Below are 25,234 nucleotides of genomic sequence, written 5' to 3' on the forward strand. Positions count from 1 at the left end.
AATTAACCGAACCTAGAGTAAAAAATGAGAAAAGAGATTGTTATTCTTGTTTCTTTAATCTTTTTGAAAAATTTAGATTGTATTGACAAACTGAGAATATCTCTATTTTGTTAGTGGGATCCTCTATGTTGGGCTTGTTAATTAAGGAAAAAGTCTCAGCATTAGTTGAGAATGAATTAATGAGTGTTGCACTATTACATAAATTTGAGACAACCTTCAACTTAATGTAATGAGTTTTTATATGATATTAAACCTAAATTCACTTATGTGTTGACCCACGCTATTTTTCAACATAACAAGAACTAAGTAAAAATATCAATTTACATGTGACGAGGGTGCTAAGAGAAAAATCTGACATTGGTTGACAATGAATCTCAAGCTAAAAACATAAGTTTGAGGCAAACTTCTCCTTTTTAAGCTAAATTTTAAGTATAAGCTAGGCCTAAGCACTTGTAGTTTTATTGGACTTGTTTATAAACTAAAAGTGACTTTCTTCAAAAGGTGAATGACACTTTCCCACTACATTTTTGGACTATTATCGGTAGCCCTCTGCAGTTTTCATCAGCTAGCCTTAGGTAAGTGGGGACACCCGCCCCCGCTTGATTAAAAAAGTCATTAAATTGCATAATTAGTTTAGCTCCTGTCCCCCTAAACCAATTGAAATACCTGTGAGTTGAAGAACTTAAGCTCTTACCTCGTGATTTTATCTGAAACGTCCCATGAGTTGAAGTTTTTATTACACATTCTTATATATTGACCTCTTTCTTAAAATTTTCCTTTGTAAACTACATTTTTGGCTCCGTCCCTAGTTTTAATAAAATTTTGCTATCAAATAATGTAAAACTTTTACACAATATTTGGGTGTCCTCATCTTTTTTTAATGTGGATACGTTCGTAAGTCGTATATATATATATATATATATATATATAGCAATGATATATTCGGGCGTCCATATATTATACAAAGGATTGAGATATAAGTGGTAAAGTTCAAAAAGTATAAGGGAAAATGTCAATTCCCCTTCTTAAAATGAACTCTTTAGATGCTTATATTCACCTGAGTGAGATTTTTAGTTTTTAAAGACCAAGCAAATGTTCTTTTAGTCCCTTTAAATTGAGCTAATTACCAATACTTACCAGCTAAAGAGTTGCTGTTCGTCGGCACGATGCGCATTGCAAGCTATAGCTTGGGCAGGGAAATCGATGCAGGAAATGAACACTCTTAAGGTCATTAGTCATTACTTGAAGGAGATGCTTGGACATTCTCGATTCTAAAATTTCAAGCAGGAACCGAATTCTCCAAAGCCGCTTTCTCCCTTTGAAGCAGAATGAGCCTATGAATTGCGAGAGTAATTAAAAGTTGAATAAATTAGCATGTTAAAGTCAATTTCTTTCGAGTTGCGGGAGTGAATTGAAAAGAAATCGTGCAATAATAACAAGTATCATTCACAAGACAGTTAAAGTCAATAGTAACAGTTATCAAAGGTTTCAATTAAACTGGGGGCGTTTTATTTAGTGGAAAATTAAGAACATCGATATAACGAACTACCCTGCCACATTCGACTATGATTATTACAGTTTCAACAACCTCAATGTAATTAAAAATTGTCTTTATTAGAGAACACACTTTCGATACCTGTACAAAGTTTTGATAAATTCACAAGTAAATATATAAAAATAATTTTGATTATATATGAGTCTTTTTTTAGTGAGAGCATCATCACTTCGTCTCCAAAATATAAAAAAAAACACATATTTTAATATATTTAAAATTATATTTTTTTATCTGTTAATGTATTGAAATATGTGTTTTTATTTTTATTTTAACGGTATCACTAAAGAATGATTATATATATATATATATATATACACAAATCATTCTTGCGCCCTCATTTTTTAATGCAGACATTTTGTTAAGCTGTGCAATTTAATAGAGATAATTTTTAATATGATTAAATCGTACAGTTTAAAAGTGTGTCTGCATAAAAAAAAAAATCTAAAAATAGAATATATTCTATACATACATACACGTGAACAGAATACTAATTAATTTCAATTTTTCCTGCCTAAATGGAGCTTCTAGTCATTCAATGACGCGAGGAATAGGGGTGGGCTTTAACTAGAGCATTTGTTGCCTGCCTGTGACTAAATGAAAAATTATGGCTCAGGTAATAATTAGAATAAACTTACTTGTATTCATCTTCGTGGAAAATTACAAGAAAATTCGCAATAATTCAAATAATAATTAACCTATTAAAGATTATTAATAATTGAAATAAAATGTGAAAGAATTGATATAGTTAATGATAAATCGAAGTTTCTATAGCTACTCATAGTCTTACAAAGGGTAAAATGGGTCAACTTAATTTTATTGTGAAACCTAACTGGGGTCAGCCAGAGGCCAGAATGCCTTACCTGCCACCTTTTTAGAAAAATGAGGTTGCTTCTCAAATGCCAGCTTGTCTTATCTGCTCCACATAAAAGAAGTGTTGTTTATATATGGTTCTCCACACTCTAACGAGAGTAATACGGAAAATCTAGTGAGCACGGGTGCTTCTTGTTGTTGTTATTCTCTTGTTGGTGATGACATCTTCATAAAGTAAGAGAATCATTATCTAATAAGGGATCTTTTTAAGTTACTAAATTAAGGAATAAACTATAAATAAAGTAAAACACACACTTTAAAGTGGTGTATTTTGTCTTATAGCATAATTACTTAATGTGTTTTTCTTATATTTTAACTTATCCACTACTTTAATAACTTAAAGATCTCTAAATATGTTGATTATGATCACATGTAAGGATGGCAAAAAATTTCGGGTTTGGCCTGCATCAGCACAGATTTAAAAGATCCAGATCTGAATACAAATGCAAGTGCATTTGGAAAGCCGAATATCCGGATTCGCATATCTTTTAATTCAAATATTATTTATTAAATTAAAATTCAATTAGAAAATATATAAGTTAAATGATTTAGATAAAAAATCTAAAAAAATCTAACCTAACCCTAAAGTAAAACACACCAGCTTGGAATTTATATGGATTTGTGGTGATTTTATTTGTAAATTCGTGGTATTGTTAGACTTTGATTGTTGGATTTATATTATTCTTAATGTTTGATTTATGTTGTGATATTTTTATTTGTGGATTTATCGTGCAGTTATATGTTATGTTAAATTGTTGATTATTGAATTATGATTGGTTTTTATTTGATTTTATTAGGTAAATTCGATAATTTTTTTTTATATTTGAACTTAATATTATGCATATTCGAGTATCCAAAAAATCCACCCATAATCCACACGGATTTGTAGATCTCGATACAAATGCAAAAATATCAATAATGATTTAGATGCAAATATACTTATATTCGGATCCAAATTTTGCCATTCCTAAAGCACACGTATTATATAAATGTACTCTTAATCCCCTATTGTTTTATTGGCATACTGAAATATAAACCAACAGAAATTCTAATGGTTAGGCTTTAATATTTGGACTACCAAACCAGCTGTAAGGTCCCAAAAGCAGATGTCCCAACGTGGTTGTGGGCTATCTTAGTCCCATCTGGGCCGAAATTTTTGCACTCCCATCCCTAGCTTGTAGTTGTTACCACTTTCACCTCCCCAAATTTCCCTCAACATCATTCATTTGCTTCTGAAAGATCGGCCACAGCCCGCTTCCCAACCTGCTGTCAAGCACATAAATGGCTTATAACTTCGACAAAGATACTACGATCTTTAAGAAAGCTACCAGCCTGAACGCTGCTTCCTCTCTCTTATCCCCACCTACTCTCACAATAATTTCTCACCTGCAGGCTGCTGCAGCCAGTTACTTTGCATAGTTGTATCCATTAATTTCAAAGCAATAACAAAAAGAAAAATTGGTAAATTGAATTCCATCCATGCATTGACCTTGCAAATTGAAACTTCTCAAAAAAAGATTATCATCTTATTGAATTGAAAGCATTTGTTATTGCTTTGCCGCCACCGAGCGAGAGACATTGAGACATAACCAAAAAACCCAATAACACAAAACAATTATATAGAGTAGCACTCAACATTGCACTCCTCCAATTTTGTGCTTTCATGGTACAAAATCTTCTCTTTATTTAAATTAAATATTTGCTTGTTTCCTTAGTTGAGTTGGGGGTTGTGCCTCATCGTGAGCTTTCAATATCTTCTGCTAAACTGCTTCAAATTCAAATCAGGACCATCCGTTACCTTTCTTTTTCACTTTTTCTTTAGACGTTGACAATGTGCTGCTGCAATTCGGACCAATTTCATTGTCTTTCAGTGTATTCAACAATTTTGAATACGAGAAAGCTGGAATTCGCCTTCACTGCAAAAACCATTCATTTTGCGTCGCTTGATTTCTCTCTTTTCTGGCATCATAGTTGTAGTTGTGATGCTACTATTCGTGATTTGTTGGCTTTCTGATTTCGTGCATTTGTAATCCACCACACTAAATTGAGTTCTTGAGCTTGACAGTGTATCTAAAATGGACTCACAGCCGTCCATTTCCACCATTTCTTGCACTGTATCATAGCATTTTGACAGGTCCTCCTAGATAAAAAGCACAATGCAAGTTAAAGCAAGGAATACTTAAAGCAATCAAAATGTGAGACACGAATGACAACAATTTATCGATCATTAACTTGTTGCATACTTTATTTACATAGTCACTACTTAAAATTGAAGTCTTGAAAGAAGGGAACTGCAATGGGAACAGTTCATATGATGACAGAAGAACTGCTGATGCCGCAATTACTGATGGCCTGAACTCTAGTAACTTGATTTCTGCAACCAAAAAAAAGAAAAAAAAATCTGGGTTTGAGCTAATTTTTCACCCATAATAATAATAAATTAATAATAATGATGATGATGATGATGATAATGAGACAATAAAATTTGTTTATGTTTTAATCGTCTAGTTTGATAATTCATATGTTACCACTATGAGCTCTGAAGATGATATCTGTAGCTCGATCTTTGAGAGCTTGTGTCAATGGAGGATCTTTCGGCTCAAATAGAGAAATAAAGAAACAGAGAAATGAGAAAGGTGTTATTGATCTCATTCTCCAATTTAATGCATCAAGAATGAGAAGCTCCATTCGGTGAATCGTTTGTGCATCGAAGATGAGCTTTTGGTCACCCTGTTTCATTATCATAAAAATTTTGCATGAGTTGCTGCTCTAGCAATGTCAGTGTTCCCAAATATCCCACTACATCTCATAATTAATAGAGAGTAAATCCTCTACCTGGAACTTAGAGAGGGGGAAGTGGGTGTTCTTCATCTTTGCAGCTAGAGAAATGCAAGATACCGCAAGAAGCCTTAGAACCCATGGCTTTCCTTGCTGCAAATTCGACGATTAATTAGAACTGTTAACTGAATGTGTTTGCATATTCAAAATCATTCTCTGTTCTATTACAAAGGCAATGCAGAAAGAATTAATTGTATGTGCAACATTTGAAGAGTTTCCATTCTTTAATACTATGTGAAACTTCTCTACAATGAAACAGAGCATACATAATGTGCAAACAATCACAATATATGTCAAAGTGAAAATAGACATGTCAAGGTCTATAATTATTACCGGAATTTCTTGCCGAGAGATGAACCGGTCCAAGTAAGTAACAGCTAGGTAGGAAATGAAGGGCTCAAAATTGCAGGCAAATTGTATCTGCCCAACAACACAAAATTAAATTAAATCAAGGAGGGAAATAAGTCCCAAAGTGATAAGCAATACAAGTTATGGCCCTATTTTTACCTGTAAAATGAGTGAAACGGTTTCTTGACGAAGGGAAACATAGAAATCAGTGATTTTTAAACATTGTACGAAGTTATGTGAGGGCATATGATCAGATTCAGTGGCAAAAAGATCCAAAAGAGTATCAGATTGGTGTTCTTCAAAGCTTGTGAAGGGGTTCTCAAGATCAAACTCCATTTTGTTTTTTGTTTTTCCCTAAAAATAAATTGGTTGTGTTTTGTAGATGCAATAGAGAATGGTCAAGAAAGAGAGAATGCAAAAGACATAACAAGAAAGAGAGAGAGAGAGAGAGAAGAGCAAGAGAGTGAGTAATAATTATGGAAAAGAGAAGCTTCGCTTTCTGTGCTGAAAAAGAAGGTCTGTAGTCCTCAACTTCACTACTTCTCAGTGCAAGAGCAGCAGCACCACCTCCATTAACTTAATAATATGTGTATGTTAGTCCCTGCCTCTCCTTCCTATCTCTCTTTCTCCTTGGAAAAGAAAACATTAAATTAAAGTCTGTCAATAAATTTGTAAATAATCCTTATGTGAACTGTATGTGGTACAGTGGAAGTGATAAATCTTGGATGAAAGACTTTCAACTTTCATATTTTATGGATGTCAAAATTAGTGATTATTCGAGACAAAAAAACAGAAAAAGAAATTATTTATTATTTATTATGTATATCTATCTAAAAAATTTAGAGATACAAAATCTTTTTTTTTTCTTTTGTCACTTTTTACTACAAGAGTAATATTATTTATAAACATACCGCAGTTGAAAATTTCCTCAGTCAGGTCACATGTATCTCCCACACTCACTGTCAAATTAAATATACTTGGCATGTAGCTAGCCCACTTCCCCTTACCTATGAAGTATGAACCTAATCCTTCAACTCAAAGTTCAAGAATGTTTAGACCACAAAGTTGCAATTTGATAAGTTCGGGTTTTCTTAACTTATATTTGATGTAATTTATAGACATGTAAGATGTATTCACTAATCCCCTTGATTCCACTATTTTGTTATTATTTTTTGCTGAAACTACTATTTGTAAGTTACAATAAATGTAACCTAAGAAAATTGATAAATTTAAGGATATTTCAACCTTAAATGTTGTAATCATTGACACGAAATCTTAGATACTCTTACTTACTGAATTATTAACACGCGTGTATCTAGACTAATATATCTTGTTGAGAAATGTACATAGGAAGAATATCTCCAATTGAGGATGTTGAATATAACGAAAGTAATCAAAATTTTCCTGTCTACATGTCACAGCCAAAGGCCAAGTTCCTTAGATCCTAATCTTTCACTTTAATAACCATAAACTATCTCGCTTAATAAAATCTACGGAGTGTTTCGAATTTTCTTCCGGGATATCATTGGTTCTCTAAAATGGAAAAGAAAAAGAGAAAAAAGGGGCAAAAAAAATTAATATGCGACGCCGGGGTTCTTTTTATTAACATTAAGCATATGAATGGTGCGATACACCTTTAATTCGCATCTAAGATCTCTCTCTAAGGATCCAAGTTCATTTGGCTGTTTAAATCATAAATGGGATCTGTAAGTTTATTTATTTTTTTGGGGACAGCATCATAAAATGGTTGAATTGACGATAAAGTTAGAAAGCCTGTCTTTGTATGGCCAAAATAAAACTTGTACCACGATTACGCAAAACTAAATGGCCAAAGCGATTTACTGCTTGGCTGTAATGTTATGGATGCCAATCTTCCCATGCCAATTTTCCCGCCTTCAACTCTCAAGGGTCTATCATTTTCTATGTAAAAGACATACAGATAGCTGAGAATCACTTTTGGTGCGAAGTCACTTCCACAAAACAGTGCGTTTAATTGCACGATTCAACCCAGACACAACCTAAGACATACAACATGGTGACCGTAAAGCATTTCCCTTTTGTAAGGGCATCTTCTAGATGACAAAATTAAAGAAACAAGACGAATTTACAAGACATTCAATAATATAAAAAGAAAAATAATCAAACATTATAAACGACTTAAAGGATTCGTCTTCTAAATCTACGATCACGCAATAATCTTGCCTGTACAACATAATTGTCTTGATTCTTATGATTTGTGTGTGTCTTGATCCTTGTCGTATATACATCACATAATGATCTAGATTCTTATCATTTGATGAAGGCATGCACCCATGCACGTATGTGCCCCAGCTTTAATTTTTATGGTGACTAACGTTTCTCTTGCAGCTAGCTTGCTAACCTGCCCAGCCGCTCCTACTTTCAAATACATTTTTGGTCTATCGCCTTTCCTAGTTTTATTTTATTTACTTCCTTGAATGGATGGAAATATTATATTGTAGACCTTGTGTTCAATGATTTAAATTAGCGAATGCCGATTTAGATTTACAGATCTGGACACTGGAGTTGACTGCAATTTTGCTTACCTTAAGTCACACGGACACCTAATGTTAGCTAGCTTATCTAATCTAAATAATTAGCCTAATTAATGCATCAGTTAATTAATAGCTGGGGACTGGGGACTGGGGACTGGGGACGGTCACAGAAGTGATGGAAATGGCAAACCACGTGTCAGGCTGCCATTCCATCAAGTCCCATCAGATTGGAGAGATCCCTAAAACAAATAACTCTGGCTGGCGCCGCAGACTGCCCCAAACCTGGCGACGGCCCGTACATGTGACTCACGTGTTTGTTATAAATGCCAATGTCCGTTGCCCACTATGTTGCGACTTTATCTTTTTATATATATATAAGCATGAATGGAGATTATTTGCTTCAATCCTAAACACTAATTGAATTATAGATTAGAGGGTATTTATTTAATGGCAATCTTTAATTTGTGAATTTTTTATTATTATTATAAAGAGAATTTGCCTGACACTGACAGAAGGCAGAGCATAACCCCACCGCAGCGGGCTGGTCAGATTCCTGGAAATTTCTTCTCTGCTCAAAAAGATGTAATAATTTGTGTGCGCTTGTCAATTCGCTTACACTGTCGATCGGTGATTTATCTATTGTTACACACAAAGTCATAAAACCTGATTAATTAAGAATTAATTTCTACTTCCACAAGCATGATAAATTTGCATATGGAAATCAAATCTCCTGAGTCTCCATCAATAAGTATGTATATATAATTTAGTATCCAATGCCTCATTGAGACTTTATTGTAAGATGACAACAAATGAGATATATTGCTACCCCACAAGAAACCGGCTGAAGGCATACATATATTATAAAGTTGTTAAAGTCGACTACATTCCTAAATACAAAATATCAATGGACCGCGGATACATATAATGTTAGCTTAGCTTGTGATAGATGAGAAGCCTCGTTCTCCTCGTAAGCACCTCATCTTAATTTGGAAAGAATAAAAAAAAAAAAGTTCCGCCAAAGGAAATTACCCGAATTGGGTTGGGACAAGGGAGGCCCCATCAACGGAGACGAGGCATTTCCTTCCATGTAAATTATTTCAATATGAAGAAATGCTCAAATCATGCGACAATAATATTGCCTCCAGAAATTTTTCCTGCGAGTGCGTTTGTTGTTGTGGTACTGAAAGGAAAATTTAAAATTCTCTTTAATTTTCTTCCAAAATATCAAGCATTTAAGGGCGTAAGAACAACGCTTTGCGCTACTCTTGAGCTGTATTGCCCGGCAAATTCAGCCACAGTATATGAGTACGATCGAGACCTTTCCTTTCAAAAAAATTAAATCAATTAATGAACGTTTGGTCCATGGAATAAGACATACATTCATTAATGGCGTACGCCATGTTATGCGATGAACGTTAAAGTGAACCATTCACACAGGCTATGTGTGTCTGAAACTTCAGATTTGGGTGTTTCATATCGTATCAAAACAGGAGACCCACCCACATTAACCCGTGAAAGGGACCCCTGTAAGAGAAATAAAGATGAATTGACTTGCTCGAAATTTCCAGGATAATTCTGTGCTACTGGGGACAGAAGGAAAGATACTCAAAAACCAAGACTATTTTGTATTAGTTGTCTTCAAAGTGGCAGGAAGAATTTATAATCCATGTGGAGATATCCATGTGAAGCATGCCTTATGTATACACATAATTTCCTATATATTTTCTAAGTGGTGCTGCAATAAAGCAAAATTGAGAATACCCAAGGATTGCGATGAAGAGTTCTTCCAGGAAATTAAAGAATCAACTACTTGATTACCTTCGTCTAGGATATGCAAGAAGTGATAATCCATACTATTTTTTCAAAAAATAAAAAATAAAAAAGAGTGATAATCCACACTTAAGTTTTTAGAAGTATATATGACAATTTCATAAAATCGTTTATGTAAACTTAACAATGAACTGAAGTAGAGAAAATCCATAGGTTTGGATAAAATATTCAACCTTTACTTTGACCATGCTCCATATGCTTTTGGCCCTGGAATTACTCAAGACATTATAGAAATAAAGCCGTTGGTCCTCTTTATTAATTATTACTGCAGTCTTGGATCATCATTGCGTCAGTCAAACAAGCCATTTGAGCTAACTTCCTTTCGTGCAGAGATTTATTTATGCAACATAATTTCTAATTAGCATCAGATAGCTTCGTCACGATGAACAATCATTAGCTTCTTTTGCCAGGAAAGGCAAAGAAAGAATAAAAAGAAACACGAAACATGATATCATCACCGCTTACCACTGACTGCAATACACAGAAGTCATATCATTTTCTTATCATTACTACCACTTTAAATTCAAGGAAGAAATTAATGATGCCGAATATACGCTCATTACGTTTCTCTAACAAAACCTATTATATTATAGTTAAGAATATGATTAATTCTACGTTTTGGATCATACGCCTATTAGATAATTTTATATAAATGGTGGATTCATCATAATTAATTGAGGGGACGTATGTAATGCATTAATATGGTTACGTAATGATATATTCATCAATGTTAATGGTATTATGAGTTTCAAATTATCATAAGTCTTGTTTAATATTGGACAACTGTAACTTAAAAAATATAATATTAAAGTATTTGATAAACACTAATTATTATTACTTGAAAGTTAAGTTTTGATCCACCACTTATATAATAGAAAATTATAATATTTTTACTAATTTTTTGAAAATATTATTTAAATATTATATTTACTATACACTATTAACTTTTATTTTATACTTACAATCTTTTTTTTTTCAAAATTATTATAACTTAAAACTTATAATATCTCAACATCAAACATTGTTTGAGATGAGTATGACATTTGAATTGCTTTAGATGAGTATGACATTTGTATGACGATTGGATGACATCAGCAAGCCAGGCAAAGCCCATTTCATTTTAAAGTAAGTAGAAATGAAAAGTAAGAATTGATTGAAAAGAAGCAATATAGCGACCTATATATAAATGAAAAGCAAGAATCGGTTGGGTAGAAGCGGTATAGCTAGCTTTAATCATACATTTGGGCATCCACGTTAAGTTGCCCCGAGAGAATGTACCTTTTATTGTACAAATTTTTATCTTTATTGGTTCTCCTCTTTATTTTTCATGGAGTAGTGACTATGAGTATCTTCTTCTTAGTGACCCTACGGACTCTCTGCTTCTCATTGATGCAAGAGAAAGCCTGTTTATTAAAGCTTATAATGGAATTCCAGTATCTGCCATCTTCTACTTTGGAGACCAAATTAACTTTTGCTTTTCTTCTTTTCTCGATCCGTTTCTCCGCACAATCTTTCTATTTTTAATACCGGCTTGATTTTAGAGAACAATGGGATTTGGTTTCGGTGTTTTATTCTGGGCACGCTTGGTATTACAATTAACTATGAAGAGAGACGTCCCTCGTGATTGCATGAGTGAACGCATGCACGCTTTCACCCCATGCTGATAGCATCATCATTACCGTCTGGACGTAAGACCATCAGATAAGGTCTCCTTAACAAGAGACAAAATCATGAAATGCAAGCATTATTTTAATGGGCAGTATCTGAATCAATCATTAATTCAAACTGAAACTGCTGTGACCAGGAGTTGAGAGGAAACCAACATCATTCAGGTCCAGGTTTGGGGCTATGAATCCAAAGCCTGCCTAGGAAGGGATGGGGCTTCTGCATCTGCAATGGAGATCGAAGAACTTCAGTTTTCAAGCCCATTAATTTTGGTCCAAATTTCCCAACCCAAATGGTGTTTGTAACCGATAGAGTAGTGCTTTTCACAGCCCTTTTAAATCCTTATCAAACACCATATTCGTAAACGGACGAATATAAATTTAACTAGATTAAAATGTTTTTACAATTACAAATTATAAACCCTCTCATTTTTAAATTATATAAAAAATCATTTTTTAAAATCAAAATGATTTTGAGGCAATAAAGTAATAAATTATAAACTGATAATATTTGTATTATAAAAAATTATATTTAATATTTAATTAAACTCTATTGTAATCTCTTATCATTTTCTATAATTTTCATCAAAATAATAACTCTACATTTATATATATATATATATACACACACACACACACACAAGAGTTTTAAAGAGGTGCTAAAAGCTCCAGAATGAGAATAAGAGTAACACACGGCCCAATTTTTCACATTGTTGATGTTGAGTGGTGCTATTAGCAACCCACCATTAGCCTTCTAAAAGCCCATCAGTTAAGTAATTAGCCAATTACGATAAACGAATAAACAATCTTTCTCCAACCATCCTATTTCTTCTCTCTCAAACCATCACCCCACACTGTCACCCACAACCAAACCCGCTTTCTTTTTTTTTTTTGGTTTTGTTCATCATTATTCTTATTTTATTATTTTGTTTATAATCTTAAAATCAAATTTATTATTACAAAGATTAGTGAATTAGCGTCCGACAATAATTCTTTTAATCTTAAATGTAAAAAACAAATATCGCATCGTAGAATTGCAGTAAAAACACAAAGTGCGTTAAAAAATCATAGAATTGCAATTGCTTTTAATCTGTAATTGAAGGTATAACAGATTTTTATTTAACCAAGAAAAGTGCAAATGGATGGTGGGCATTGGGTAGTAACACACCACAAGAAAACTGTGTTTTCCGCGCTTTTGAATTGAGAGAATATGAGGTTTAGAAGGAGGATATTTTTGGAATAAAAGTGAGGATGTTATGCGGAGCTTTTTATGTAATTATAAAGATGTGTTATCTTACAAGCAAAATTTTATAATAAGCATAACCGTAACTTAGCCGGAGCCTAATAGGAAACAAAATAACTTCTATAAATTAATAATATTGGGATCAAATAAAATGTAATAGTTAATTGATAGATTGATATTTTTGTATTTTTGTATTTTATAATTCAATGAACTAATATTTAAGGAATTAAAAGTTCATTGTATTTTACCAATATAGTCAATTAAATATGATTTAATCCACTAAATTTACTTTAAGTTAGCTGAAAACAAGTATTTGTTATTGTGCTCATTTTTTATTATTGCAATTCGAGAATTCAACCATGGAACTTCTATATACAATAGAAAAAAATATATTTATGAGATCCAACTAAATTTAAATTTTAGTCAATTATATTTGTAATTTTAGCAAATTATTAATTTATAATATGAATGGAACTACATAATTTATGTGAGGATTTTCGGAAAAATATTATCTTGTTAATTTATCATATTAGCCTAAGTCGAGATGTTAGAAAGAAAAAATATTATATAGTAGAGGTTATTAATTTATTCAGTTATGATTTTATAGAGGTTATAATTCTATGAATTATAACAAAAATTAGTAGTCCATTAATAAATTTAGTAATTATTTTGGAATGGCATGCCACTAATCCCACCTCAACCCCATTTAATAATGAAAATGTTCGAATTATTGTTAAAGCTACCCTTTTTAAGATTTAGCGAGATGGGATTGAAGTGAAGTGAGGTGAGGTGAAGTAAGTATCATTTTTGAAGGAAAGACGATAGACCCAAGAATTTCAGCAGCAAAGACAGAAACAATTACATAAGCCTATCAAAGAGCTAGGAAGATACAGACATCTCATATTGATAACTCCAGGATTGAGAAGCAGATAGAGTGGATTCCTCCCCCAGAAGCTGTCTTCAAACTAAATGTTGATGCTGCCATAAGTAGTAAAGATCAAATGGCAGGGATGGGGGTTGTGATAAGAGACTCAAGAGGTAAGGTGGTAGCAGCTGGAATTAAGCAGGCTCAACACAGAGGGAATGTAAGTTTAGCAGAGGCTGAAGCTGTTCAATGGGGTATGCAGGTGGCAAGAGAAGCAGCCTTATCTTCACTGATTATAGAGTCAGATTGTTTAGAGGTGGTGGAACTAGTAAACAACACTAAGGGCAGTAGAACAGAAATCCACTGGACAATTTCAAAAATTCAAAAACAAAGAAAAAGTTTTCAGAATGTTAAAGTGAAATATGTCCCCAGACAATGTAATGCTTGTACTCATTCTTTGGCCAAATTGGCCTTAGGAAGAAATACTCGTACTATCTGGTTACAAACAATACCAGTAGAGGTTTCAAATGTAATGGTGTTGTGATTAATGGAAAGGTTTACTTTCTTATTGAAAAAAAAAAAAATGCTCCTTTATGCTGGCTCTTAGTTTTTTTCCTATGAAATGGAACCTCAACCTATATCCTTATTCAGAAAGAGAACTTGGTAAAAATAAAAACAAACCGATTCAGATTCTTGCAATCACCCATGTTTTAATCTGCTTCGTTATCTTGTTCGACCGTGCATCTGAAACTACTGCTTCAATAATGTACCAACCCTCCGGGAAAGCAACTATGTCCCAGGTCAAACAGAAACCCCGAAAAGTGAGAGAAAGATTGTCTCCTCCTCAAAAGAGAACATAAAACTGTTACAGCAAATTTGGTATCATCTGTACACTTCCATTAAAAATCGTTGGTAGTATAGTCAAACAAAACGCGAACTTAATTGGTAATTACAATACAATCCACTCTCAGCAACAATACAACACAATCAAACCAAAAGCATGACCAAATGGAAATTGCATACAAATGCACAAACACTTCCAACAAATTTTAAGACTGGGAGATCCGACCCGGAGTCGCATCAGAACCGCTCTTCCGCAATTCTTCTCCACCCGGAATCATCATTCCCGGGTAACCCGGAACCAAACCCGCATTTCTAACCCCATAGTAAACCTGTTGATTCACTCCGTCGGCTGAAACAACTCTCACTGGCTGATCATATGAATGATCCATTGTCACGACGGACCTTACCGCCCCACCATATACTTGGCCCGGACCAGGAACTGGCTGATGATACCCAACAGGTATTTGACCACCAGGAGGAACCTGGTATTGTGGAACATATTGTGCCCGAATAGGACCGGCCTGCTGCACGGGAGCATTTCCGGTTTGAACCGGACCTGGAACATAATAAACAGGTGTTTTTTGTTGTACGGCAGGACTCGAGTAACGCGTTTCCGAAACATAATGCCACATGGGTTGACCAGAATATCCCGTTTGTTGCACTGCCTGCAGCTCTGAAAAGCCATCTATTTGACCGCTATGTTTTGACTCCAATACTGGAGCGGGGTTATCGGGCTTGGTCTTAACCGGAGGAAGATCCGGCATGGATGGTACAGTAGGTCCTGATGACGTAGAGCAAAACGGCGAAGAAACAACTGGGGCAGGAGAACCCGGATCGGAGACGGATACATTATCATGCAACATGAGGCGGCTTTTGGGTTTGAGTTCACGAGGTTGCGTCTCATCAGAATTTTCCAACCCGAATAGATAATCCGGCGCTTCGGAAAAAATGGAAGAAGCCTCGGATCGCCCGCGCTCGAGGCCAGAGCCGGGAGCGGCACCGTTGTTGATGGCGTCAAAGAACCAGTGCTCACGATTAGTGGAGGCGTCAAGGAGTGAGCTGATGCTGCTGGCCCGAGATACTGAATCTTCACCTTTAGTGAAGAGAAAAAGACGGAGCCGAGCTGATCTTGTGTTTTGATTCTGTGCCAAGCGGTCGTACTCTTCGATCATGTTCTCCACATCTTCATCAGTTGTCACCGATATTAACGCATCAAGATCCTCGTTTGGTAGCTGATACTTCACGCTAATATTACTACTACCTGCCGCCACATTAAAATTAATTGTTAATTAGCTCTATCTTTATTGAAAATTAAAATTAATTATAAATATAAAAGAATTAATCACTATATATTAACCTGCGAGTTTTGAGAGCTTAGTGAGCAGAGTGGAGAAGGTGGAGGAGCGGTGAACGGCGACGATGCGGGTGTCGCCACCTACATATCGGAGTTGATTATCGTGGGGCCGGGGGAGGATCTTGCCTCCGAAGCTGCACATGAATCGTACACGCGTAAGGTGGAGATCATGCTGGTGTTCAGAGCGCGGGGAAGAGGTGACCGAATCGGTGGTGCCGGATTCCAGCTCCGACGGATGAAGTGAAGTCATTCTCTGCACTAGATTTGAAGTTACCGTTTATATATGTTAATCAATAATCAAAAAGACAGACTGATCAGAAAAGTTTGAAAAGTCTTTGAAAAATTAGAGATTGTGGTAACTGGAAAAGGTTGGAATCTCCGCTCCGAATTTGTTAGCTTTTAAATGCAAAACAGGGAGCCTGCAAATTATGTACAAATCCATAGAAGAATAATTGCTTTCTGACTTTTAACGGATGACAAGAGAGGACGTAAAAGGAATGTCTGCTGCGTGCATGTAAAAATTGTGAAGTGCCTTCTGCATATATATAACATAATATTGTAACATTGTTGGTTCGTTTGTGATGAACTGGTATCATCACAGATGCATCCTGACCACTTAATAGTTTATCGAATTGATGATGTTGCGGACCCACTAAGTTGCGTGATATTATATATAATTAAAACATGATTGGGAAATTAAAATATGATAACAGACTGACAAAAATACTCTCAATATTATTTAAAAGAAGAGAAAAAAAAAATTTGAATTCACTCAAAACAACGTCACTTTAAATAGGTTATTATCCATTTTTGTCAGACTTTAATTAAACTTTTCTCTATAATAAGTCGAAAATGATTATATTGTGTGCCCTTGTTTAAAGGGCAGGTAATGCGAATATGCGATATGGGACCATGCAACCTTATGCTGTCAAATGTCAACTGTTTTCAAGTCGGTTTGTAGGACCCCGGCGGTGTTCACTAAATAAATACTGCACTAATCTTGTTCTAGAAAAGGAACTTAAAAGAAAGGTGTTACCAATCACATCATCTTTTTAAAGCAGCAAGAAAATGCAAATTAAACTGCATAGTAAATCACCTTTATCAATTACTCGCTAGTTCAACAGATTAGCTGGTGGGTGTTAGTTAATTCAGTTAGTAAAACTTATAAAAGATTTAAACTTAAATCCCTCACATAAATGAAGATGGAATTGGATTTACATATGGCTTTACTACCAACTCCTTGTTAAATTATGTTATCATTGATCATCATCTTAAGACAGGGAGGCGTATAGTATACCTAATATTGGAGAACCTTATGAAACATATATTCAATTCAATGTGAAAGCAGGAAATTTGATGCAATAATAGTCGGGTAGAAGAAAACAACATTACAAAAAAAGTTGGGTTCCAATACTGAATTTTAGATATATGCCCATTCAGATACATATGTTAAGACTTAATTTTAATATCATAATTAATTTGTTATATTGTTGGGTCAAATGACTTCTCTAATAATATATATATATATATAAAAGAGTCACTCTTAACTATGCACAATCTGAACTTCTTGCGTGAAAGTAAAGATTATATGCATGATTCGATCATTATAGATCTTTTCAAAATGATATGCATAACAAGACCAAATCCAGTTTTCATTCACGCATTTAGTTTACCGTAATTCTTGGGTTCTTCATTACTTTATCCCCTTTTTATTGCGAAGGACTCATATTTGACGTAAATTAAAACCACAAAAGAATTGTCATAACATCTGTGTTGGCTAGTAAATCCAAAATCGTGGCAATAATAAATAAGTAACAAAAAATAATGCTTTTTCAGATTCAATTAAAAGCTTCAACAGATCGAGATTGTCAATGAAACACTAACTATAACGATCGAGATCAGTATACACTTACTTGTAAGAGACACTTTAAAGATTGCAGCTTTGGATGATTCTCCTCTCAGAACTTGTCCCCTAGGTTTAGCCTAAAAGATCGACGGACGATTGAACTTTCACAAAAAGGCAAATTGCGAAATGCTTGCTTTAGATTTAGGGACGATCAGCTGATAGCACGGTCCACAAAAGGTGGGGCCAAGTCGGCTTGTCTGATTGTGATCATTTAACGTGGCAGCCAGTCACCCTTTTGTCCTCGACCCTGAGTAATTCTATCCCCACTCAGTTGCTTCAATCAGCACTTACGGACCAATCATAAATAGTTATTGGTGAGCCGGTCCCACCATGATGACTCTGCGGCCCATCATATTTTGTTTGAATTGGTGATTTTCAGGTGATGTAAGTTGTTGCCACGGGGCACTTGCCACCGTGAATTTATTTTTCACGTGTTATAAAAATTAACCAAAAAAAGAGAACTGTTCCAAGGTCCAGGTGAATCTCTAAAGTATGATGCGTTCGATTTCAGTCAGTGAGCTACTGCATCATCACGCAATTACTATATTAAACGGCGACATTATTGTATAGCCTACGTGGCATTCACACGTCTGTTTTCTTTTTCTTTTCTTTTTAAATTCTTTTATAAATAAAAGAACGATATAATAAATCATAGCCGGTGATTAAATTTTATAAAGTAGCTTTGAAAGCATAATAGTGATACGTTTATAGAAAGTAGCACAAAAAATAATACACTATAAATGTAAAATAATAAAAGCTTATTACAAAATAAAAAATATTCAGTATACGACGAATTTTTGCATCTGTTTTATTAAATTTTATGTTATTTTTTGGTACATATAATATTACTCTTATGAGTATCATAATTGGATCCTAAATCGTGATATATATATATATATATATATATATTTCAATTTATTTCAATCTCAATCAATTTCTTATTATAAAAATCACCATTAAAAGGAAAACTCCGGTACATCCTAAAAGAAATTATGATACTTCGATAATATTAGAAGCTGTAGTTATATCTACTTCGATAATATTAGAAGCTGTAGTTATATCTATATTATATTTTTAAAAATGAAAAATAAAAAATTGTAGAATGTTGTCATACAAAATTTTTAAATAAGAAAAAAAAAACAATAATAAAAAGAGTGGACTCGTTCTATCTTGAAGCCCTTAACCCAGTGGCCGCTCAAGGTTCTCAATCGGCAGGCCAACTTTTCCAACAAAATAATTAATTTGATTTCTTCGTAAACATATATAAACAAATAATTTAATTTTTCTGTTTGTCTATAGAATAGATATCGGATCATAATCAATTAATAAAAGAAAAAAGAATAGATATCGGATATTTGTCAATTAAAAAAATGAAATATGCATTAATGAAATGATTCTTTTGGCCCGATTTTTTTTCCCTTCTTTTTCCCCAACGTTAACCAATTTGTCACCTATTGAAAAAAAGTTTTTTTCTTTTAATCCAAAAGAATTCCTCAAATCTTTGACCGTTAACCAAGTTGTAAACTATTGAAAAAAGTATTTTCTTTTAATCCAAAAGGATTCCCTTAAATCTTTGACTATTCCTTTATTTTAATTTTCTTATAATTTTTAAACTTCAAGTTGCCTTTTTATTACTTTATGAATTTGAACCTGGGAACAACATAAAGTTGAAATCACTCTTGCCCACTTGATCACAGACCGATTCTAATTGTACCGACTGCAAAAAATAAATCTTAGCGATAATATTTATTAATTTAATAAAAAATTATATTTTAATTACTTGTGTCATCTTAATATGTGCACTATTCTTTTGATCAAGATTCGTGACTGAATTTTAAAAATTATTATGTATATATTAAAAGGGGACTGGATTAGGCGCCATTTTTTCACACACAATTATTTACACATGTTTATAATCATTAGATTACGTTTCATCTAGTCGTGAAAATTAAAACTAAATTATATTTTCGAGGAACTATTTAATAAAATAGTGGACCCCATTAATAATAACTAATTTTTTCTTTTCTCCATCCTCCCTCCGACTTCTTTGCTTCTCTCTCTTCAGTTCCAGGAATGTTTTTATCATGTTTTTAATTATGTCTTCTTGAAATTAGATTAATTTTTAAGAGAGCTAAATGAATCTTTTTAAGATAATTTATAGTGTTAAAAGAAATCCACACAGAAAACTCTTATATACTTTAACAATATTGAGTATCATATCAAGATTTAAACTCGAATCAAACTTTCTTTTTTTCAAATTTTATTTTTCAGGAAATGAATAATTGAATAAAATCTTCTGAAAACTAGAAGAAATCCAACATAAGAGGAGCAAAACTATCAATGTCGGCAAGTAATTCTTGCACCAATTCTGAATGCCTTACTCTTGTAGACAAGCTGCCTTGTTTTGATGTTTCGTGCCTTAGAATTTGTAGGGAGCGTGGAACAAAGAAAGAGATTAAAAATCATAAGGAGGGAGAAGAGACAAAATATTGATAATTGATTATTAATTAAGATTTAATCTATTTTATTGAACACAAAAAACAAAGTAAATCCTTTCAAAAAATCGAGAGAGGAAGGAGAGGGAACAATTAAATATTACTATTGGCTTCACTATTTTATCAATTAATTATTCAAAAAAATATAATTAAGTTTGTTTTAACCTTGACCATTAGATGAAACGTAATCTAACAGTTACAAATGTATGTAAATAATTGTGTATAAAAAGAGAGGCTCTCAATCTTGTCCCTTCAAAAAAATATTAATAGATGCTAAAACATCTAACTTGAAAATTAATGTAAGTGCATTGTACATATACAAAAAAATGATGTATGTACTTTTCAAATTTAATTTCGTGAAAGATAAAGTATTACAAATGTTTAAAGTACATAGAACATAAACTCTATAAATACTTAAACTCTATAAATACATCGGTCATTAGTTTTTTTTTTTTTTTAATGGGGTTGTTAGTTGTATTTTTAGTCTCAAATCATTAAATACATATTTTAGAAAAAGAGTTTAATTGAAAAAAATTGAAGATGTCAAGAAAAAAAAATTCCTTAATATTATGAATTTTATATATTATTTATTATTAAAATTTTTTTTGTATTCAACTAATTGTTAATTTTTATGTTCATTGGACCCTAAAGGTTTCGAAGAAATATTATATTACGTATTTAATGAAATTATTAATTTAGTACATTAGTCTAAATCGACATCAAAATATTTTATTATTTAATCAAAATTATTTATTTATCAAACATTCATTTATTAAAGTTTTAATGTTCTTATTTTTTTCTCAGAGAAACAACGTTATGTGTATTTGATGTTGAAACATATGTACATAAAATATCATAATGCCGAGTTGGGAGGGATTAAAAGGGATATTTATGGTCATGACTCATTTAATTGGTCGGACATTCAAGTCCTTTTCAAGACAAAGACTCATAATGGGGGAAGCTAAAGTTATATAGATTAAATAAATAATTAATAAAGATTAATATAATTAATAAAAAATTGACTTAAAATTATAACTTAATTTTGATCTATTGGATTTTATCTTTTGGATTTATTCTATTTAATGATAAATAAATTGATGAAAGATGAGTTAGATACCTTACTCGTTCACGCTATAATTACATCATTAGATTGAATGCATCCATTGAAAGCAACCTAGCGTCTCAACTCTTTTGAGAATCTTTCTTTTCTTGTACATATTTGGCCCGTTGACTGTTATTATATATCCTGATACTGCAACTTGTCATTTTAATTTAATTTTTAGTCCCACAAATAAGTTTCACATTTCATAGATTCACAATACGGTTATTTGAACCCATTAATTTCTTCTTTAAACCAACCTAAAAAAATATATTTGTTATTAGATCTTTATTTTTTAAAATTATAAAGTTAACCATCACTAATTTATTCCTTTTCCAATCCCATCGTAACAAAATTCTCTCTCTACCATGGTTGCCTCCAAAGAGAACTCTCTTACTTTTGATAGAAATCAAAATGGGATATTTGTTAATTTATATTGTTACCTTTAGATAGAAATTAGGAGGTGCTATTTTTTCACTCTTAAATTCAGACCAAAAAAAATTATTTACTTTTTATGGTATGTGAAGATTGCATGTAGATAGTGGGTTTTGTTTTCTTTATTCCTGATAGATTATAACAATATTTGTTTGAATTTTGAGCAGTTTGTCTTATCTTTAAAAATTATTTGCAAACTACCACTAAAACGAAATGTCAAAATTGGTGAGAAACTGAAGGAATGAGAGAAAAATAAAATAAGGTTAGTTAGAGAAAGAAAACATATGGTTAGTTAGGTGATTTCACTAATTAAAAAAACTATTAATAATAAAAGATTAATTGAAAAGAATATGTTGAAAGAAAATTAATAGGTTGATATAGCCCACCTATAATAATATTACCATAAATTTAAACATTAGCTGTTTTGGGTGCTTGGGTGTACGTTTTGCACTCATGGTATCTCAAATTTTGAGTAACAATTATTGATATGTATTTAGTGTGTGAGAATGCTTATTCCAATTTAAACATTTTAAAGATAACAATCTTGTAACAAATGATTAAAAAAAAAAAAAAAAAATTCTTGTAACAAATGAGAACTCACCTCTTTATTATTTTCAATTTCGAGTTTCAACAACATAATAGTAAATTCGAAAGCAAACCCATTGATATATAGCTAGTGCACATTTTTTTTCCTCCCTTTTGAGCTACATCTGAAATTTACTGGGAATTTAGATACATCAATTTTAGTGCACCCTAAAAACATGTCGAGCAATAACCTGTTTAAAAATTCATTACTACAATTATTGGCGAAAAACCTACCCATATACAAGAGAAGTTACCTTATAAGGGCTTGGACTCATTTCCTTAACATTCTAACATTGGGCTTTATCTAAAATGTTCAAGTCTGGCCCGAAAGTTTGATAAAAAAAAAAAAGTTTTAAAATATGATTTTTTAATTAAAATACATATTTTAATGTTTATTTAACCCACCCATAATTTATATGAGCCCAAATTTTAAAGCTTAATATAATAAAAATAAAATTTTATAAACTATAAATTTGTGAAGACAATGAATTTTTTTTAAAATGTAAAATAGAAAATTCATGCTCTTAGGTCTGGCCCAAAAAGAGCCGAACATTTCAAAAGTTGAATTTTATTATTTTAATATCTTGAATTCATTGTATTTATATAACGTTTGAGTTTAAGGTTCACTTAATTATTTATCTTTTTACCATTGGATGATTTTGTTGCGGACTTGATTCCTTGGAATTTCTTGAAAACAAAGAAGCATGCGTATTGAGGCTTTTGTCTTCTCTCTTGAAAAGCAAATAAGCATGCAAATACTGCTTAATATCTTGGTGAATAAAGTCATTAAGTTTATCGGAGAGTGATAGAACCAACCAAATAATAATAATAATAATAAATAAATAAATAAATAAATAAATAAATAAATAAACAAACAAATAAATAAATAAATAAAACCAGGTTGGCATGATCATATCTAGCTGCAATAGTAGTAAGGCAGCGGCACGATTCTGGTTGGGAACAAAACAAGAGAAAAGAAGTATTTATTGGGCGAGGTGGAATAGGAGGAGCCAAACCAAAACAAGAAGTGGAAAAGGATTCCGAGATTTTTCAAGCTTCAACTAAGCTCTTATAGTTAAGCCCGGATAGAGAATCATACAGTTTCCAACCTCATTGGTGGCAAGAGTCTTGAAAGCTAGATACTTGAAACATTCAGGGCTTTTGGATGCAGGCATGGGATCAAAACTTTCTTTCATTTGGAGGAGTATTTTGTGGGGAAGGCAAGTGATTTACAAATGATCCAGGTGGAAAATTAGGAGTGGTCAGAATGTCCAGGTGTACAAGAGTAATTGGATACCCAAACCTTTTAACTTTTAAACAATTTCAGCCCCAACAATGGCGATAGAAACTACTGTTACGGGGCTAATTTGATGTCGATCAACACTGGAAGGAAGCTTTGATTTGTGAACATTTCAAAAATAGAAGATGCAGACGCCATTATGCAAATTCCATCCCCAAGAAGACCATGCAAATCCCATCCCTAAGAAGACCAAATGAGGATCAATTGATGTGGTATTATGATAAAAGATGTTAATACTCAGTAAAGAGTGACTACCAGGTGGCTTTGACGCCGAAGTACCCTGATCATCCAAGCAGTTCTGCTTATAATCCAAACCAGTGGAGTGTCGTTTGGAAGCTTGCTGTACCAAAAGAAGGTGAAAATATTTCTTTGGAGAGCTGCCAAAGACTTACTTCCCATTGTAGAAAATCTTTTGGGAAAAAAATAAAATACTGGAAGAGCCTAGTTGTTTGCTGTAGTAAAATGGAGAGCATATCTTATGCTCTGTTGGAATGTAGAATGTCAAGGAAAATTTGGCAAAACTCTCTACTGGAAGCTGATTTTCACGACGAGAATATTCCGGATATAGTCAGTTTGCTGTATTTTTGGCCTCAGCAGCGGACTGAGCTAGATGGAGAGTTAGTTGTAGCTTTTTTTTGGGTTATTTGGAATGCAAGAGATAGATGTTGTTCTAGGGAAAAAAAAGAAAACCCTACCATATTAATGCTGAGAAGCAAAAAACAGTGGTGCCCCCTTCTAATGGCTGGCTAAAATGTGAATGCTGTTGTTGGTGCTGGAAAACAAGTAGCGGGTTCGACAGTTATGGTTACAGACTCCGATAGCAATTGTATAGTTGCTGTTGTCACATCAACTAAATATTTTGGCAATATGGTAATGGCTGAAGCTACTGCCCTGCAGTGGGGAATGCAAGTTGCCTTGAACATTGTTGGGGGGATGGATTCTGTGGTTTCAAAATTTGACTCCAGAAAGTAGTGAACTTGTTAATAATAGAAAAGGTAGCATGACAAAAATATTTTAGGTGATCTCAGAAATTCTGGGAACCAAAAAGAATTTTTAAAATTTCAAAGCTTAGGACACTCCTAAATTATGTAATGATATAGCTTACTCAATAGCTAAACTAGCACTCAAAAGATGGTAACTATTATATGGTCGGATGAATTTTCCAACACACGTACGTTATGTTCTTATTTTCAAGTTGATATATCGTGAGGTTTATTTTCATTGTTCAGCATAAACTAAGGTATTCGCTTTCTCAAGTTCGGTTTTTTAGTCTTGTAATTAGTTATAAAATATTTGTCTTTCTCATATTTCTGAATTCACAAATTGCATTCTTTTTTTAATGCACAGAATACCTTGACTATAACGTAATCATGATAACTTTTTAATTGTGCTATTTTTGCATTACCTATTTCATAGACCAATATCTTAAGGCCTGAGTTACGTATAACGTAACTTAGCACACACACAGCAATAGTAGCAGGTTCCACCAAT

At 33.0% G+C, this 25,234-nt stretch overlaps 2 protein-coding genes across 5 annotated transcripts; both read right to left on the bottom strand.

Moving 5' to 3' along the window:
* Positions 1-3,929: 3,929 nt before the first annotated feature.
* On the bottom strand, positions 3,930-6,258 carry LOC102610436 (putative cyclin-D6-1). The gene is made up of 6 exons (XM_006467860.4): positions 5,771-6,258; positions 5,597-5,683; positions 5,261-5,356; positions 4,954-5,155; positions 4,669-4,799; positions 3,930-4,565 (listed from the first exon to the last, which is right to left on the bottom strand). Exons 1-6 carry the CDS (start codon positions 5,945-5,947, stop codon positions 4,302-4,304), a joined length of 957 nt encoding a protein of 318 aa, XP_006467923.2. The 5' UTR covers positions 5,948-6,258; the 3' UTR covers positions 3,930-4,301.
* Positions 6,259-14,591: 8,333 nt separating this feature from the next.
* On the bottom strand, positions 14,592-17,998 carry LOC102609705 (uncharacterized). Of its 4 annotated transcripts, none has more exons than XM_006467858.4 (3): positions 17,837-17,998; positions 15,927-16,181; positions 14,592-15,830 (listed from the first exon to the last, which is right to left on the bottom strand). In XM_006467858.4, coding segments are annotated over exons 1-3 (1,311 nt in total). In that variant the 5' UTR covers positions 17,838-17,998; the 3' UTR covers positions 14,592-14,775. The 4 variants fall into 4 exon arrangements, with proteins under 4 accessions (XP_006467921.2, XP_006467922.2, XP_052291071.1 ...); XM_006467859.4 differs by having other exon boundaries at positions 15,927-16,176; positions 17,837-17,982; XM_052435111.1 differs by lacking the exon at positions 17,837-17,998 and adding an exon at positions 16,284-16,545.
* Between the last annotated feature and the right edge of the window lie 7,236 nt (positions 17,999-25,234).

Source organism: Citrus sinensis, chromosome 2, assembly GCF_022201045.2.
Source record: "Citrus sinensis cultivar Valencia sweet orange chromosome 2, DVS_A1.0, whole genome shotgun sequence".
Lineage (NCBI taxonomy): Eukaryota > Viridiplantae > Streptophyta > Magnoliopsida > Sapindales > Rutaceae > Citrus > Citrus sinensis.